At 39.3% G+C, this 15,966-nt stretch overlaps 1 protein-coding gene across 7 annotated transcripts in view; it reads left to right on the top strand.

Annotated features, from left to right (window-relative positions):
• Positions 1–15,966, top strand: part of LOC139454169 (short transient receptor potential channel 7-like) — a 210,532-nt gene that overhangs the window by 165,640 nt on the left and 28,926 nt on the right. For all 7 annotated transcript variants that reach the window (XM_071235719.1, XM_071235720.1, XM_071235717.1 and 4 more), the window contains exon 2: positions 4,115–4,227. In XM_071235719.1, the coding sequence (XP_071091820.1) occupies positions 4,115–4,227 (113 nt within the window). The remainder of the gene's footprint in view (positions 1–4,114; positions 4,228–15,966) is intronic.

Raw genomic sequence — 15,966 nt, 5'->3', positions numbered from 1 at the left:
TTATCTGAAATTAGATTCAAATTCGTCATGAAATTGGAATACCTCAGGTGTTAAAATTGGAAAAATTGATTTTTGTGCTTGGGGAGGTTTGTCTTCATCTTCATTGAAGAATATTTTAATGGTAATTGATTGAAGAGGATAATTTCGCCATACAGACGTATTTAACATTTTTTACAGTGGACAAGCTCCACGATCTTAGTTGTGTTTGTTGTTTAATTCCGCTCTCATTAATATTTCAGCTATATGACGGCTGTCTGTAAAAACGAGTATGGATCAGACAAGCCAATGATTGACATCATGAGCATCGATATATGATATGAGCATGAACATCGATCTATGGATAGGGTGACATGCGCCACCAAAGTCAGCGACTCTGACCAACCGATCTCGTTATCTCGTTAGTTGCTTCTTACGGCAAACATGGGTTGCCGAAGACCAATTGTAACCCTCAGTTCACGGCGTCTTGATTGTAGTAAACTGCCAATCTAGTTCATGCAATACTTGTGCTCCAGCGACTTGTTTGAAGTTAAATGTTTCAAGCTGCATGTAGGACCGGGTTTGGATGGGTCCCCAGCATTATATTTATCGTGGTAAGAGACTATTTAATAAGATCGGTTGGTCTGACTTGGTGGCATGGTTTATTGCGTGTCAAAGCACCCTGACGTTGCTCATAATATCAACCACTGGTTTGTCTGACCCATACTCGATTATTCACAGATCGCCGTGACTGCAGCGTAAAACAACACAGAAAAGTGTGAACTTCTCTTGAAAAGTAACAGTTGTGAGTGGTGGTGAGCTGTTGCCCTCACTGTTCACAATGTGTTACCCATTGGACATAAATAACCCACGATGTGATCAGCTAGTTACTGAACGACTATTGGCAACGACATTCCATGATTGATTGCTATCATTTGTAAATAACATTTTGTCGATTTCTTCCAATATGTAATTAGTAAACACGCAGAAATTATACACCTGCAAGCTAATTATAGATATTTACGCTTCACTGTTCTAATGATTGATACAATGGCGTGAAGCTTGGTAGCCTACCTATTGGACTTCTGTTTAAAGTCAGCTCCTGTCTCGAGTGCCTATTATGATAACAACGTATTTGCGATGGGGCAGATCGAAAGCCTATAAATTGCTAAAATCCACAGTACCCATCCTTCTAATTACGTTTAGCACTTAGAGGGGAATTGCCTGAGTTAACGGCCTGTGTGAAAACCCTAACGTCACTGAAGACATATTTAGGGCAGTGTGGTTAGGAATAAGTCTGAATTTTCTCCTCATATACAATTCTGTGCAGTTAAAACGAAATCGTTTCGGTCCCCATTGAGTAGTAACCTCGATGCTAGGGCAGTTTTGTTTCAAGCACTCGCAGTAATGAAAGGGGAAACTTTGATGTTTCCTTAAAAGCACATTATTTGCCTTCCTCTTACATGAAACATAAGTGCTTACACTTACTTGGAAGTACTGGCTAATTAGAAAATGAAACCCATCTATCCAAGGATTCCTTGCCCATCTTCTTATTAATACTTCCTCGCCGTATCCATTGCTTGTTGTTTATTTATCTGTTGAATTTTAAACTTAAATCAATATTATTGGATTTGTGTGTGCAATTGTTTAGTTTACACATTCTTGTTTGGTTAATACAGACACGATTGATCTATCTTACAGAAAAGGACTCGTCATTATTCAACCACCACTTTTTTCCATCTGTTGAAATGGCCAGTTATTAGATATAAGACACGTGGATGATTATTATTCAGAGCTTACCGTATTATATGTCAATCCAGGATCCATGAGCTTACATATGTCCATTCACCAGCTGTTCCTTCTTCTCTTCTTTGTGTCATCTGACTTACTTACTGTCCATTTCGTAAAATGCCTCTTCATTTGTCTGTTGCCATTTCAAATGATAAGAAACACATTCTTGAATTTTGCAATCAAACACTAATCTATGTGTGTATCAGAACCAAGACCAATACGTGAAAACACACATATACTGAACACAAACACAATTAGTAGAATTCTTCAGTTCGTGGAAGTTATGTCTTTGGAAAGTTACCAGGGATGACTTGCAAATTAGTAACAAATCACTGTGCTTCCAGCTGCACTTGTAATCATTTCGTGTTTCATCACTAAAATACTGGCGGTTAGCTACATCAGATTGGATCACTGTATGGAAATAGCTTCGTCTCTTGAAGAACTATTTGAGGCTATTCGTCACGTCCTCAAAATGCTGAGCGAGCAGAGATAATGTTTCTTAATAAGTGTTTTGGCCGAGAGCGTCCACAGCAAATATATGGGAGTCATAATCTCCACCTCTCAGTCTGCCCAATCGATTTCATGAAGTGATCAACATGAAATTGTTTATAAATCTATTGTGCTTCATCATTCTCAACTTTTTCAACATTCGCCTTTACACACGGAAGTCATGTTAGAACACAGCCCCCGAAAACCAGATGATGTAGTATTATAGAAGTTTAAGCAATACAGCCCAAAGACCCAAATACAAAATATTAACAAAAATACATTAAGCATATTTTGAAGTATAGACAGATTGTTACTTCACATCCGTCCTCAAGCCACCCATGGCCAAAGACATGACCCTCGGTGATTAAAAAACAGATATATTTCAAAGTTATGTATTTAGAATTATTCTGCAACATTAAGCATATGTAATATGTGTTTAGATAAATCATGAACAGTTTTAGGATGCGCATCAAGTTACAAATTAATAAACAGTAGCACATATGGAAATCTACATTAATAATCAGATGTTTTCCAAGATTGGTAATACTATCATAAAAAGGACACACCATAACAACGCGGTTTGGTTTGCTTTGTTTGTTGTTTAACGCCGCACGAAGCAATATTCCAGCTATATGACGGCGGTCTGTAAATAATCGAATCTGGACCAGACAATCCAGTGATTGACATCATGAGCACCAATCCACGCCATTGGGGGCGATGACATGCATCAACTAATTCAGCGAGCCTGACCACCCAATCCCGTTAGTCGCCTCTTACGACAACAACGTGGTATTCATCTTCCAATTCATTATAAGATACGATTTTCAAATGCAATCTTAAAATTTGCCCACATTCCCTTTCCATCATTAGATTATGAGAACCCCCTCTGGAGTTGAGACTATTCTGTATTTGGTGACATCAATTAATGTTCATTTTCCATAGTAAGGGAATATTTGATATTCAAATGTTGTCTAGTTCCACGAAGCGACATGAACAGCTTATTCTACATTTACGTATGCACATCTATTATCCTTTGCTTTAATTCATTTGAAAAAGTTATTTATCTTATCTTATTATTACTTCCTGAGACAGCCGCACATACTCACAACCATACTGAAACGTTACTTCTCTAATCAAGTTAACCCAACTCATATATTCTGGTTTATAAGGAGCTTTATCTAACAAAGCTTTGTATTTACTGAATACATTTACCTCTCTTGACCACAGCTGAGAATTTTCAACCAATGTTTCACCATACGAGTCATGGAAGCACGACCATTTTACCATAAACAAAATCTAACGTATATATTTGTTTAATAAGCTTCAAATGCACCCTTTCAACAGTTGGTACTTCCATTAAACTCAAAACCTCACATCCATATGTTGATATTGGTCTCCTTTTGTTATTGTAAGAGGGTTTAGCAAATAAGCTTGCTGTATCCCGCATTGGTTGTAAACTACTAGGTTCTGCATCCGGTTCCAATACCACAAACAAGTAGTGACAATCATCTCACTTTGCCGGTCGTTGTGACGTCGATCAGCTGAAATATATTTTTCAGTATTCAACTTTAATCAACAACCCAGTCAATTTTCTTTATTTTTTCAACTGAAAGTATCTGTCCGGGAAACTGACAAAAATAATTTTCATCCATGTTTGAACAACACGATGAAAATTTGGAGAGGAAACATTTAATCATAATGTATCACGAAGCCATTGTTTCCAGAGTTATGATCGTTGATGTGTTGTTAAAATAAAAACAGCACATCCACCTACCACGATGTTGAGTCTTATCCACCTACCACGATGTTGAGTCTTATTTCTGCGCCAGGTAAATTGTTATGCTTGTACTTCTTGCAGCTCGCCACAATGAACAGACTGATGGCAATATGCCAACCCGCTCGACCAGGGACAAGAGGGCCGCCTCCAGACTCAACCTGGGCGGGGACAAGGGAATTGGAGCTCACAGATCCGTGAGTATACGGATAATAAACCTTCCCCCATAGATAATAAAACTGACTGAAAATTAAGGATGTATAGTTGGGTAGAGAGTTAGAGATAGTGTGTGGTGTTGTGTGTGGTTTGTGTGTGTGTGTTTAGTGTGTTAATAATTATTGTGTCTTTGGGGTGTTTATAATTAGTGTGTGTGTTTAGGGGTGTTTATACTTAGTGTGTGTTTGGGGTGTTTATAACGAACGTGTATGTTTATTGTGTTTTTAATTAGTGTGTATTTGGGCTGTTTATTATTTATGTGTGTTTGGGGTGTTTATAATTATTGTCTGTGTGTATTGTGTTTATAATTCGTGTGTGTTTGGGGTGTTTTAATTAGGGTCTGTGTTTATTGTGTTTATGATTTGTGTGTATTTGGGGTGTTTATGATCATTGTCTTTGGGGTGTTTTCGATAAGTGTGTGTGTTTAGTGTGTTAATAATTAGTGTGTGTTTGGGGGGTTTATAATTAGAGTGTGTGTTTATAATTAATGTGTGGTGTTAGTGTGTGACGTGTATGTTGTTAGCGTGTGGTGTGTGGTTCGTGTGCAGCGGGTTGCTAGGTTACGGCTAAGGCAGATGATATATATAAGTAACAAATACGAGAAAGCACCAACCGCATCATATCAACTCAATACGTTTTATATCTGTTATATTTTTCGTTTGGCCCTGTTACGTCTCAGACACAGTGACATATTGACATGCACTCCCTCATGGGGTAGTTTAGGTAGTATTGTGGCAGTGACATATTGACATGCACTCCCTCATGGGGTAGTTTGGGTAGTATTGTGGCAGTGACATATTGACATGCACTCCCTCATTGGGTAGTTTGGGTAGTATTGTGGCAGTGACATATTGACATGCACTCCGTCTTGGGGTAGTTTGGGTAGTATTGTGGCAGTGACATATTGACTTGCACTCCCTCATGGGGTAGTTTGGGTAGTATTGTGGCAGTGACATATTGACATGCACTACCTCATGGGGGTAGTTTGGGTGGTATTGTGGCAGTGACATATTGACATGCACTCCCTCATGGGGTAGTTTGGGTAGTATTGTGGGACAGAAATGCAATTTGTGAATAACATGAATATAGCTGCGTGATATTGCAGAATTATTTCCTCCATTAGAACATTACTTTCACGGGTATGACAGCATTGTGCAAACATTGATTTCACTGAACTGAGGGGCTGAATTGCATGCTCATTCAATCTTAAGTAACAATGGCTTTTGATCTCGTGACTCATTTGAATTCCGACATATCATATCTCCTACAAATTGGATTTTGTACCAAATAATGTTTTGCTAAATATAATAAATGCACTATAAAGGAGACACGTTGTCTTCATGTGTTAAACTTGAAAGCTGTCAAGCATGGAGTTTTCAAGTATTGAATGCCATTTGTATTGACATTTTCTGGAAGTGCAACAAATTTGTTTGACATCAGTATTTACACATTTTTAATGTAGGGTTAACCAGCCCAGAGATATTTACTTCTCGTTTTCCATTCCTGAATCTCGAAACAAAGACATTAGCGTTATTGATGCTGCTCCAGTTCAACCCTTTGGAGACAGTAAATTCACTGAACGTAAGTTAAACCTCAAAGGCCTAACTCATTCCCTACATGCCTGCATTACCTAATTGTGATCAGAGCCGATCTGGAGGAGTGACTTCCGATATCTTATCAGCACAGGAGACATTTTGGCCCTTTAATTTCTAAATCAATAGCCGCTACCACATCCCCATATTGTATATCGGAATGATTATGCTTCAGCGGCCACCAATGTAAGATGAGTTTTAAATGAGCGTATTTCATGGTGAAGAGTCCAAGTCAGCTCTGACGGTGATACTCACCCGTCCTTTGAAACGTGAACACAGGGTCTATTTCGAATGGTATTCTTTTACGACGTTTCCACTTAACATTACATGTATATGTAAAGGCATATTATTTTATAATGTGGATGGAGGCTATCTTGCCAAGAATATGCAAATGACATGAAATTGCGTAGAATAATATATGGCGTAATTTTACTCTGTTTACTGACGATGACGATCGTTTGGCCCGCCTGTGGATCTCTAGGTACAATTTGGGATGGAATTATGATGAAAATGAAAACAACCCAATCGCTTAATAATTACCCATGACTGTGCACAAGGTCTGCAGACGAGGGCTATAGAGGTATGTGGGAAACGTTGGTCATTAGCTTGCTGGCTGGTTTGATGTTTCATCGTACCCGACATGACGTTGTTGCTCACTCTATCGATGACTGATAACCTACACCTGTAAATGATCGAGCTATCACTGACTACCGAATAAGAGGACATTCTCATCTTCGAATATTCATAGTCAATATTTACTACTCACGCCGTTAAGAAGTACCGCAAATTGTATGCTCTCAAGGAAAATATACAGTTACCGAAAGTCTCCAAATGTGGTTTATTTGCGAACATGCAGACAGCGAATATGTTGTAACACTCTGTGATGTAAACAAATATGCTCGGAATACCCGCATATAGACTCAAGGTTGACCAGGTATGACCTTATATCTTGTAAAATTTGAGTAATTAGAGTATTTGTGAATATCTGTCTTCATTACGCCACCATACCTACTTGATAAGAGTCACCTTGAGTCTATCTTCTGTGATTAAGCACTGCCCCGTATGTCGCAATTTATTGGATGACCCCTATCGGTTCATTCGAGCTCAGTATTGTCCATTGACGGAATCAGACCTAGCAGTGAATTTCAGGTCAACACAAATTAGCCACTTTCAGGCGTGATATTTTCATTTATCCCCTCGTCGACCAGCTAGCTGATTGACATATGTAATCAAGGCTGGTGACAATGAAATTGATGATCCGGGGCCAGAGAAGTGTCCAATTTTTGCTATCGGATGACCAATCATGTGTCATGCAACATACGGGCAGGTGACAGATGTCAGATGAGTCTATTGAACGCCAAGCATGTAATAAATATCTTAAGTCTTAATGAAAAGTGATTTAAACATTACACGTGAGATCTGGACCATTATGACGTTTCCCTTGCCAACCCCGACAGGATGTGCCAGAACTCAGTGTTATTACAGGGACGTTTCTGCTTCACAACACAACCAGGCTTCAAATATTGTTACATTTAAACATATATTGTTTATCACGTGAGTTATTTATCAGGAAATAACACGTACTTGTAGTAAACAAATGCGTAAAGGTCAATGCGGTCTTTCATACAGACCCTGAAACAAATATATCCAATACAGCCAATGCAAGTCTATAATTTTAGTCTAGATTACTGCAGAAATGGAGACAGTCACTGGATTCCTTTTTATTATATTTTGATAGCTATATTTTAACAACTGTTCTTATCTGTAAATATGTTCATTTAAGAGACTAGATTTTAGGCAAAGGGAAATGAAGCGCAGCAATTTAAATACTTATTGATCTTACGGCATAAGCAAATACCTGCTCAATTTTGGCCACAATATACTGAGGAGAGGATTCACTTATGGAGTTCTGTCGGTATTCTCTTACATGATGTTATACAAGTACATTTACACATGTACCTATACACATACTCAAATGATTAATCTAAATTATTTACAGTAAGTTTATTTCTCAGAATTGATAAAAAATAAAAATACATAAATACCAGTTAATTATATAGACATATGTGACATATACAAATCAACATTTGCTAAGGACCAACATTGTCATCTTTAGATAAAGGTATGGTCCCTTGCCAATGGTGACCAAATATCAGAGGGTTATCTGCACCCAGACAATGTGCCATCTGATCCCCATTGTAGTTTTCTTTATTGACGTAAAACACCAAATTGGGATAAGGACCTTTTCCCCTTTGGTTCCACAGGGCTTATTGTCGATAGTTTCGCTTAATATTGCACACATGTCTGAAGAAAATAAGAACTTTCAGAACGGTTGTTATACTTTACCCCGAGAATGTGAACTCATTTCAGAAATGATAAAAAACACACCCAAAGTACCTCTAGATCGATGATGTGTGGAAATATGTCTGTGTCTTGTCAATCAAACACTCGTAGGCGTACGTGTATGGTTCTCTCATTTCAGTTTTTAAAATGTTCACCCCATTTCATTTCACCAATTTAAGTTTTATATCAACCCTTTTATTTTCTGCCTCAAAGTTATATAGGTCAAACGAGACGTCACGTATCTTTTTTGATTGAACAATAGTCAGTCTATAATCAGTTCTTCAAAGAAATAGTGTCGTGTAATGTCAATAGTTTCGTTTCACGTTTGACAACAACACGACATCGAGGCGAGAGTTGATGCATCGGGTCAACCGGTTGTGTAAATTGGTATATAGATTTTTGAACCTTTGTAATGATGGTACTCATTATTCAAAATAATATTATCACGTAATTGCCTCAACAGTACTCCGAAGTTGTCATGGTAGCAGCTTGCTGAAGCTCAAAGGGCGACTATCCTTCATGTTCTGATGCCTATTTTCGGACAGGTTAATTTATAGTGTAGTATCCTGTTACGAATGAAACATTGTCTCTGTGTTATTAGAGTTAATGATTAGTCATTACCCGCTGGATGAATATACAACATACAAGTGTAGCGAACAGATAAATAAAGTGCTGTTTGGGGAATTTTAATTTTGCTTTGACTGGTTGTTGAACTGAGCTTTATTCTCCTTTAAAACAATTTCACAGAGACCCCTTTAACAGGTTAACCGTATTTACGTATTATCCTGGTGATATGGGTTTTCGAGCCCCTAAGAAGTATTTATGTGTCTAATAACAATCCCAATACGCTAACATTAAGTCTTACCTTTGAAAACATTTATGTCTTTTAACACTTGGATGGTCAAATGACCATGTCTTGTTAAATTTATAGCGATAATGCCTCGCCGAGCGAGATGAGTCGATCAGGCGCAATCTTGTTATCGTGACATGATATCGAGCCCCTCCATTTCAGAAAAGTTAAAAATACATGCACAACATTATCAGTCACATGGCATTACAGACAGAAAGTTTACGAAAAGCAGCCGATACGTCATCGGTGCATACAATTGTTCTGATGCAAAGTTATCATCAGATCAAGTCTGATTAAAATGTGTATTAATGCAAAAATACGCTTTGAGCTGTTTGTTTTTCATTACTTATTGAGTATCTAACCTCGTGTGGCCTAATTCGTAACCTAACTTTAGTGACAAGTATCCAACACTTTGATGGCTTCAGTGAGCTTTGAAACGTCTACCTTGATTGCATCATTAAACGCGTGGTTACGTATTGCTTTGGGGCTCGAAAAGAGATGAGGCTCGAAAACATGTGACGTGGGCAATATAAAAAATTGCAACCCCACTGTACACAACCTTACCACCATCAGCACCCATAGAGATCACTGGGTTCAGTGTACATGTTGGATCAGTCAAACCATTTAATGTACATTATCGTCGTGTATCACACGTGTATTCAGGCCAGATGGTCCCTCCTGCATGCAGCCGTAAGTCTGCGATAGTGTCCGATTCTCTCCCCTCTCCCCCGATTTTTATATGCTCGCTGGTAACGAATTCCACGTTAATCAGGGCCTGCTAGTCGACCCGGTATTAGATAATGATAGGATATGAAACATTCTATCGCTTGTGCTTACACGTTTGTGTCGGATGTATCAGATGTGACACGTTACGCGACAGAAATGACCTGGGAGCAGCCCAGGATTTACTTCAGGGCAACTTCGTCAAAGAGTGACATAAAAAACTCTTGACATAAGTAGTCATGATGATCCATGAGTTACTTGGCAATGACGACGTGGAAACTTAGTTGGACATTTGTCTCGAATTACCCTATTGTTCCTGGCACGAATAACGTTCACGAGTTCTTGCCCCTTAATACCCAATACGCCCTTTATTCCTTGAAAATCAATGAAATGTTAGGAATTTAAATAACGAGTGACAAATCAAGTTAGACAAAATGTAAAAACCAACTTTTTCGCCATAGTCGATTTCATTACGCCTAATGGAAGGTTGTTACATAGGGACAAAAAAGGTAAAATAATGCTTTGTTCGAGAAGTTCAGAAATGTGTTCGTACAATAACGTAGCCTTTAGGCCCTTCGGTTCACCGTGGTGAGAACATCCTGTGTGTCCTTACCAAAGATCCGGAAATGTAACCTTCTAACTTGATCCAAAAGATCGTGCCTGCTTCTGTGCATTAAAGGCACATGTCCTTCACCAGACAAATCTCTCCATTGAGATTTAAGTAAGACAATTAGATTGAGTCAGGACCTGATATATGACATCGGAGTAAAAGGGCGTTTTATTTAATAAGTACCCATTCTGCCCCTCTAGTAATTCCATTCCGGGGTTTGTTTTATCCCATCCACTTCCATTGGAGGAAGAATTATGAGCCAAGTTTATACTTTTTGTTGAAAGTGCATTTTCTTTACTCGTTTCAACTTGATTCTTCTCTGTAATACGTACGTCTCAAAACCCAACTATTGAGGTTTCTAACAATTGTAAATAAATCACTCTGTCTGACATTCTGTATTAAAACCATGATGTCATGGTAATGTCCATTTTATACACTGTTAATTTGCACGAGGTTGAAGATGATACATTCCCAAATCATGCACACAGTCACACTGAGCCTCAAGGCAGCTTCTGAAGGATGCAACCAGTTGCTCCGTGCACGATTTATCTTTTATACGAAATGGCCTCATAAAGGCAGATTATTAAGAATCAATATTTTCCCCGGGGAAGACTCTAGTTTATATCCGCTGGGCGAACAATTTCAATTTGCTCATAGATCATCGCTGACTATTTGGCCACTACAAACAAATAAAGTAGTATATCGGGCCCATTCTACTTAATTATATGCCTCTGTGCCCCTCTGTGCCCCTCTGTGTCGCACATTACAGAAGCAGGGGACGGGAACCAAGGACGCCTTAGGGTTGTGTTGATTGAGGTAACAAAGATAATATCATTTTAAGGACGACATCGGCTGTTTCATTTCAACTATAAAGTTTGCTAACCCACAGGAATATATTGATTTGTCGTGCCTGGGACAGAATATGCTTGGTGTCTTGCCATGTCCGAGATCTTAATAAGCCAAATTTACAAAAAGACGTACGATGCAGAGTTGCGTTCTGTGGTCTTAATGAATGATATGTAGGTAATGAGTGAGTGAGTGAGTTTGGTTTTACGCCTCTTTTAGCAATATTCCAGCAATATCACGGCGGGGAACACCAGAAATGGGCTTCACACATTGTACCCATGTCGGGATTCGAACCCGGGTCTTCGGCGTGACGAGCGAACGCTTCAACCACTGGGCTACCCGACCGCTCCCTGTAGGTAATGAAGTTAATGATAGCCATTGCATGATAATAAAAGCGATTTGTTTCCATTATCATAAGAAATGTCCATTGTACGAATTCGACATATATCATATTTTTTTATCATATATTCATAAACATAAATCGACTAGTATCAAATAGTAATGATAACAGGTGTTTGTGAGAAGGTGATCATGGCATAGTGTGCGCCTTTGTTTCATGGCATTGAACTGTGTATTTCATTTGCAAAGTGTTCGAAATAACACAACGCAGAATCACACAAAATATCAACAGGTGTCCCGTGTTATTGTTTCTCAAACAACGTCTATTTACTTCTTCCTGCTTCAACTTCGAATGTCTCCCTGCTGCTTTTATAACTTCTCCCCATACTGCTGCTTCTATAGCTTCTCCCCATACTGCTGCTTCTATAGCTTCTCCCCTTCCTGCTGCTTCTATAACTTCTCCCCATACTGCTGCTTCTATAGCTTCTCCCCATACTGCTGCTTCTATAGCTTCTCCCCATACTGCTGCTTCTATAGCTTCTTCCCATACTGCTGCTTCTATAACTTTTCCCCTTCCTGCTGTTTCTCTTACTTCTCCCCATACTGCTGCTTCTATAGCTTCTCCCCTTCCTGCTGCTTCTATAACTTCTCCCCTTCCTGCTGTTTCTCTTACTTCTCCCCATTCTCCTGCTTCTATAACTTCTCCCCATCCTCCTGCTTCTATAACTTCTCCCCTTCCTGCTGCTTCTATAGCTTCTCCCCTTCCTGCTGCTTCTATAACTTCTCCCCTTCCTGCTGCTTCTATAACTTCTCCCCTTCCTGCTACTTCTATAACTTCTCCCCATCCTGCTGCTTCTATAACTTCTCCCCTTCCTGCTGCTTTTATTACTTCTCCCCTTCCTGTTGCTTTTATTACTTCTCCCCATCCTCCTGCTTCTATAACTTCTCCCCATCCTCCTGCTTCTATAACTTTTCCCCATCCTCCAGCATCTATGACTTCTCCCCTTCCTGCTGCTTTTATTACTTCTCCCCTTCCTGTTGCTTCTATTACTTCTCCCCTTCCTACTGCTTCTATAACGTCTCCCCTTCCTACTGTTTCTCTTACTTCTCCCCTTCCTGCTGCTTCTATAACTTCTCCCCATCCTGCTGCTTTTATTACTTCTCCCCTTCCTGTTGCTTTTATTACTTCTCCCCTTCCTGTTGCTTTTATTACTTCTCCCCTTCCTGTTGCTTTTATTACTTCTCCCCTTCCTGTTGCTTTTATTACTTCTCCCCTTCCTGTTGCTTCTATAACTTCTCCCCATACTGCTGCTTCCAAAGCTTCTCCCCTTCCTGTTGCTTCTATAACTTCTCCCCTTCCTGCTGCTTCTATAACTTCTCCCCTTCCTGCTGCTTCTATAACTTCTCCCCATTCTCCTGCTTCTATAACTTCTCCCCTTCCTGCTGCTTCTATAACTTCTCCCCATCCTGCTGCTTTTATTACTTCTCCCCTTCCTGTTGCTTTTATTACTTCTCCCCTTCCTGCCGCTTTTATTACTTCTCCCCTTCCTGTTGCTTCTATAACTTCTCCCCATACTGCTGCTTCTATAGCTTCTCCCCTTCCTGCTGCTTCTAAAACTTCTCCCCTTCCTGTTACTTCTATAACTTCTCCCCTTCCTGCTGCTTCTATAACTTCTCCCCATCCTCCTGCTTCCATAACTTTTCCCCATCCCCCAGCATCTATGACTTCTCCCCTTCCTGCTGCTTTTATTACTTCTCCCCTTCCTGTTGCTTCTAAAACTTCTCCCCTTCCTGTTGCTTTTATTACTTCTCCCCTTCCTGCTGCTTTTATTACTACTCCATTTTCTGTTGCTTTTATTACTTCTCCCTATCATGCTGCTTTTTATTACTTATACCCTTCCTACTGCTTCTTAATACTAAATGCTTGCTAAACTGTTATCAGCACTAATGAGCGCGCTTCATAAAAAAATATCATAATTCAAGGCAAATGTATAAGACAGCGCGTAATGTAGTTCTTAAACATATATCTCCGCTATGCCATCGTTCCAACTTCACAATTCCTTTCTATGCACATCAACACTGAGATGAGCTTCTGGTACCAGATATGTGTCAGCCACACACTCCTGATGAATATATATACCCGAGATATCGCCACTTGCCATATATGACAGCAGTCATTGTCAATTAGGTGCTTGTCGTCTCCAGCTGATGAAATCAATACCACAAAGCTGCCACGCGACATTTATTGAACCCTTGTGAATGATTTAGTTATAAGTTACCCCCTGACAATACCGTGGTGATTTGTAAGATGGAATGAAGATCCGTTAAGCGGAATATTCTGACACTAATAATGTTTTTGTATGAAATTTAAAATATTCAAGATTTGTTTTTCCCTTGAATAATTATTAATGGCGTTCTGACTGTTGGAAAGATATGCAAAGCTTTCGCTAAACAGATTAGAGAAATTCAGTGGCACACATGCATTTTAACCAGAGTGAAATGATTGTCGTGACGCACTTTCGAATTAAAGTGATTTGAATGTAAGATTTAATATTTTAATGCTGTCCTTCCTACATTGAATTTTATGCCCAGATTGAAAGTAGGGCCAACGGTGCATGGAGAAATCGCTGTAAAGAGAATATATAAAAATTCATTTGTTTGTTGGGTTAAGTGTAAATGTATTTGTTCACATCTTTTGGCCAGATCATTGTTCATCGGCATCTTTGACAACATAATCACTTGAAATCTCACCCATGGTGTTCGCGAGTTGATCGATAAATGTACTTCTTTACCCCTATCAAAACACCACATGATAACCCGACTCATCTTTGTAGATATATGTGACATCAACGTTGAACTCATAAAAGGAAATCCTATGGAACGATGTAAAATTTTATGCCATGCACGTTTCAATTCCGCTTACCGTCGTGTTTAGTTTGTGCTGGCAGTGCTGGGAAAGTGATGATGTTTTATCACAGTGAGGCCTTAATATAGCTCCACATCACTCTGTACTCACCGAAGCAAAATATTCCCTTGAATTTTTCAGATGGACTAATTCTGATGAAATGTAGAACCTTTCTTGCCACGATGTTTGTTCAATGCCATTAATTCCCCAAGGGAACTGGAGGCTGAGATCAGAACAGCTCCAAAGTCAAGAGATCATATCATTGAAACTGAACAACGTTTCGCTTTTCAGTTCCCTGGTTAATACAATTGTGAATCTCCTAGAACAGACCAGCCTTTTCGTTGGATATGTCTAATCATTTTCTCCATCCGAAACAGTTCAGGTAGCCCTGAATGGGTTGTGCAAATTGAGAGGATAGGTGATGGGATGGTAGTTTCCACTCTCTTCCCAGTGCCATGGGGCAATATCGTCATCGTGTGTTAGCCATAACTAGCAGTTCATCTTGGATCGGAATACTTTTGACAAATATTGGATGTGTGTTATGAGCTTTTGTAGAATGTCGTGGCATGTCAAAAGGATTGCAAACGTCATATCAATTTCTGTGTTTTATCAGTGGGTTTCAGTCCTCAATCTGGTTGCAAAAAACACGGTATCAAAAGGCAGCTGAGGTACCTCATCTAGACTTCGCATCGGCTTTTCGATTCGTATCTCTATCAACCGAAACAATTAGATTGTCAATCCTTAATATTAAATTTCACAACAAAAGAACATGTTCTCAACAAATGTTTAATGACAAACAAGCATTTACATCAAAACAGGTACGATAAACATTGCTGGTATAGGAATACAATTTCTGGCATGACGTGAAACAGATGACTGCATACTTTATTGACATAAACTGTTACGCCCCCAAAGTCATTAGCCAATCATCGCAATATGAACTTAGATTAATTGCCGATTCGTTATTTACAGATCACGGGCATGACTATCACGTGCAGACATTTCAGTGTTTATCCTTCTCATATTTCATTTAAAAGCCATGTTATTTCACACTTTAGTATACGCTCGGACGAACATTATTTTCGATAGTTATGTGGGTCGCTATCGTCATAAACAATATTTCTGCACCTGTAATCTGCAATGCGTTCTTCGTGTTTTCGAGGGGCGGTCGGGTAGCCTAGTGGTTAAAGCGTTCGCTCGTCACGTCGAACACCCGGGTTCGATTCCCGACATGGGTACAATGTGTGAAGCCCATTTCTGGTGTCCCCCGCCGTGATATTGCTGGAATATTGCTAAAAGCGGCGTAAAACCATACTCACTCACTCACTCATTCGTGTTTTCGAAGTGTCGATTTGAATCGCAAAGTTTAACAAAATGAATGACAACGTTTGAACGTAAAGCAGATTATGTACTTGAAACAGACCATCTCTTAACAAGTATGTTCAGGGACAAAAGTAATTAAAACTACTAAGTTTGGCCCGGACCAATTGTAAATTTTGATTGTAGCATACC

This window comes from Haliotis cracherodii, unplaced genomic scaffold (assembly GCF_022045235.1).
Source record: "Haliotis cracherodii isolate W230 unplaced genomic scaffold, xgHalCrac1.p SCAF_10, whole genome shotgun sequence".
In the NCBI taxonomy this organism is placed as follows: domain Eukaryota; kingdom Metazoa; phylum Mollusca; class Gastropoda; order Lepetellida; family Haliotidae; genus Haliotis; species Haliotis cracherodii.
This window is presented reverse-complemented; position numbering and strand designations above follow the sequence as displayed.